The sequence below is a fragment of the Pediculus humanus genome, genomic scaffold (genome assembly GCF_000006295.1).
Source record: "Pediculus humanus corporis 1103172108285 genomic scaffold, whole genome shotgun sequence".
Taxonomy (NCBI): Eukaryota; Metazoa; Arthropoda; class Insecta; order Psocodea; family Pediculidae; genus Pediculus; species Pediculus humanus.
In genome coordinates this window covers 583,344-585,857 of record NW_002987854.1, presented here as the reverse complement: position 1 = coordinate 585,857, position 2,514 = coordinate 583,344, and the positions used below count along the sequence as shown (strand labels likewise).

General features: G+C 26.7%; 1 protein-coding gene across 1 annotated transcript in view; it reads right to left on the bottom strand.

The window, feature by feature from the left end:
- Positions 1–1,009: 1,009 nt before the first annotated feature.
- The window catches only part of Phum_PHUM525390 (uncharacterized protein), a gene marked incomplete at both ends in the record, with an annotated part of 27,544 nt that continues 26,039 nt past the window's right edge, over positions 1,010–2,514 (bottom strand). The window contains one exon of the mRNA XM_002431355.1: positions 1,010–1,137. Within this exon, the coding sequence (XP_002431400.1) occupies positions 1,010–1,137 (128 nt within the window). The remainder of the gene's footprint in view (positions 1,138–2,514) is intronic.

The following is a 2,514-nucleotide window of genomic DNA, read 5'->3' as shown; positions in this document are numbered from 1 at the left end:
TTAAATTTATTTTTTATTTTTTTTCCCGAGTATCCAAAGTAATAAAACCGGAAAAGTTTTGTTTAAAAAAATTGATAAAATCCCCCCATGGGAAATTTTTTTTTAAATTTAATGTTTAACTTACGCGTTAATGATAAAAATTTTTTTTTTTTTTAAATAAAAGAAAAAAGCGGGCGGGCGGGTTTCAGAAAAAGATTTTTAGAAAAACAAAAAAAAAAAAAAAAATTTTCCAAGTTTCCGAAAATGAAAGAAAGAGAGAGAAAGAGAGAAAAGATGAAGTAGTTGATTTATTTTTTCATTTTTCTTCTGACTAATATCACAAATGAAAAAAAAAAAAAAAAGGAAAACTCACGAGAATTAAAAAAAAAAAAAAAATTGAAAGGGAAAAACTTTTTTTTTTTTTTCTTTCCAGACCGTTGGTGTGTGTGTGTATATTTTTTTTTTTTCCTCAAGAAAATAAAAAAGTTTTAAAAAGGTTGTTAAGGACATATTTTTAAAAATGGTCCTTTTAGATTACTTTTCTTTTTAGTATAAAATTCAACTTTATATCCTAATTAAAAGAAGAAGGGGGGGAGGGAAAAAATAAAAAAGAAAAGAAAAGAAAAGATGTCAAAATAATAAAACTAAATTGAGAAGATATAAAAATCTCGTTATTAAAAAAAGAAAAAATTTTTTTTCTGAAATTTAAAAAAAAAAAAAAGAGTCGTTTTTGGAAGTGTTGTAGAATAAAAAAGAAAATGAAAGAGAGGAAAGGAGAGAGGGAGGGGTAGGGAGGAGTAAAAAGAGAGAAAAGAGTTTGTTTTTTTTGACTTTTTCATTCAATGCATTTGCGCCATAAATTTTTAAACTCTTTTCTTTTATTCTTTTTAAAAAAAAAAGTTTTTCTTTCTCTTTCTCTTTTACTTCAACCGCCGGCTTTTAAGTGTTATCACCACCACCACCATCACCACTTTGGAGGTGTAGCAAAATAAGACAAAACGAAAAATATATATAAATAATTTATATATGCTTACCTTATGTGTATTGAATAAAATTTAACGGCGCTGTTGTGCGTGTTACGGGGTGGTGCCCAGGATAAATTAGCAGACCGTGATGTAAAACCCATTATCAAAGGTCTTCCCGGTGGATCAGGCACGTCTGTAACAACAACAACAAAAAGAAAACAATAAATTTTATATCTTATCTTATCCCACCTAAAAACCTTCCAACAGCATTGTTTTCACCTAACGATTTCCTTCCACAGTTTTCTTCCAGAATGAACTTTTACTTTTACTTTTTTCTTTTCACTTTAAAAAAGGAAAAAAACCCGTTACAAATTAACGAAAAAAATTTTTTGAAAATAATTATTATTACTTACTGCTGCCACTTTAAAAATAAAACTTTTAATTTAACCGGAAGGGTCAGAGACGAACGACCGGAAATTTTTTTTTTTTTGTTTTTGTTTTAAAAACAAAAAAAAAAAACTTTTTTTGTTTTATTTTATTTTAAGAGACAATTAATTAATTAAATTATTTATTTATAAAAACGATTTAAACCTTTCACGATGTATTAATTAAACAGGTAAAAAGAGAGAGAGAGAAAGATAGAGAAAGTATGACAGATTTTTTTTTAAAAGCCGTTATAATAATAGCTGTGGAGGCGGTGATGATGGTGGCAATGGTGGTGTTGGTAAAAGGAAAACAAACGACAGGAAAAAAAGAAAACTGTCAAAGTTTTATATATATATATATATATATATATATATATATATATATATATATATATATATATGTACAATCAATAAAAGTTGAAATTTAAGGTTTGAACGTGTCACTAGTTAAATTAATTAAATTTATTTGTTTTTTATTTACCGTAAAAAAAATAAAAATAAAAAAATTTTTATTTATTTATTTCCACGCGTCGAAAATGTTTTTTTTTCCTTTTTCCTCCCCCTCGCCCAGCTCCTCCTTTCCCCCTCACCCATCCACCCCCTCTCCTAATTATTTATTATTACCTTTTTCAAAAAGGATTTATTCTTTTAACGATTTTGATAATATTGGAAAAAATCACACATAACGATTTTTTTACAAAAAAAAGATAAATTTATTTTTTTTTTTAAAAAATCGATGGATTAATATTTTTTTTTTTACCAAGTCAATATCGTGATGATAATGATGATAATGGGCACGCTTATAGTGATAATAATAATAATAATAATAATAAACAAACAATACGATTTTCGGGGGCTGTTTTTTTTTTTTCCAAACGTTTATTCGTCGCATGGGATTGACCACAAAAAAAAAAACAAACAAACGCGTTACGTTTTTCCTTTTCTTTCTTTTACGTCGTTTTAAAATCTTTCTGAGTCGATATTTTAAATCCTTTTCTCCGCCATTTTTTTTTTTTTTTTACTCTTGAGAATTTCATGTTGGAAATTCTACGAGCTTTCCATCCTCATTACCAATTGTTTTTTTATTTCGCTAAAAAAAAAAAAATTTCCCTTTTGTTTCGACATTTTCTTTCTCTCTCTCCGTT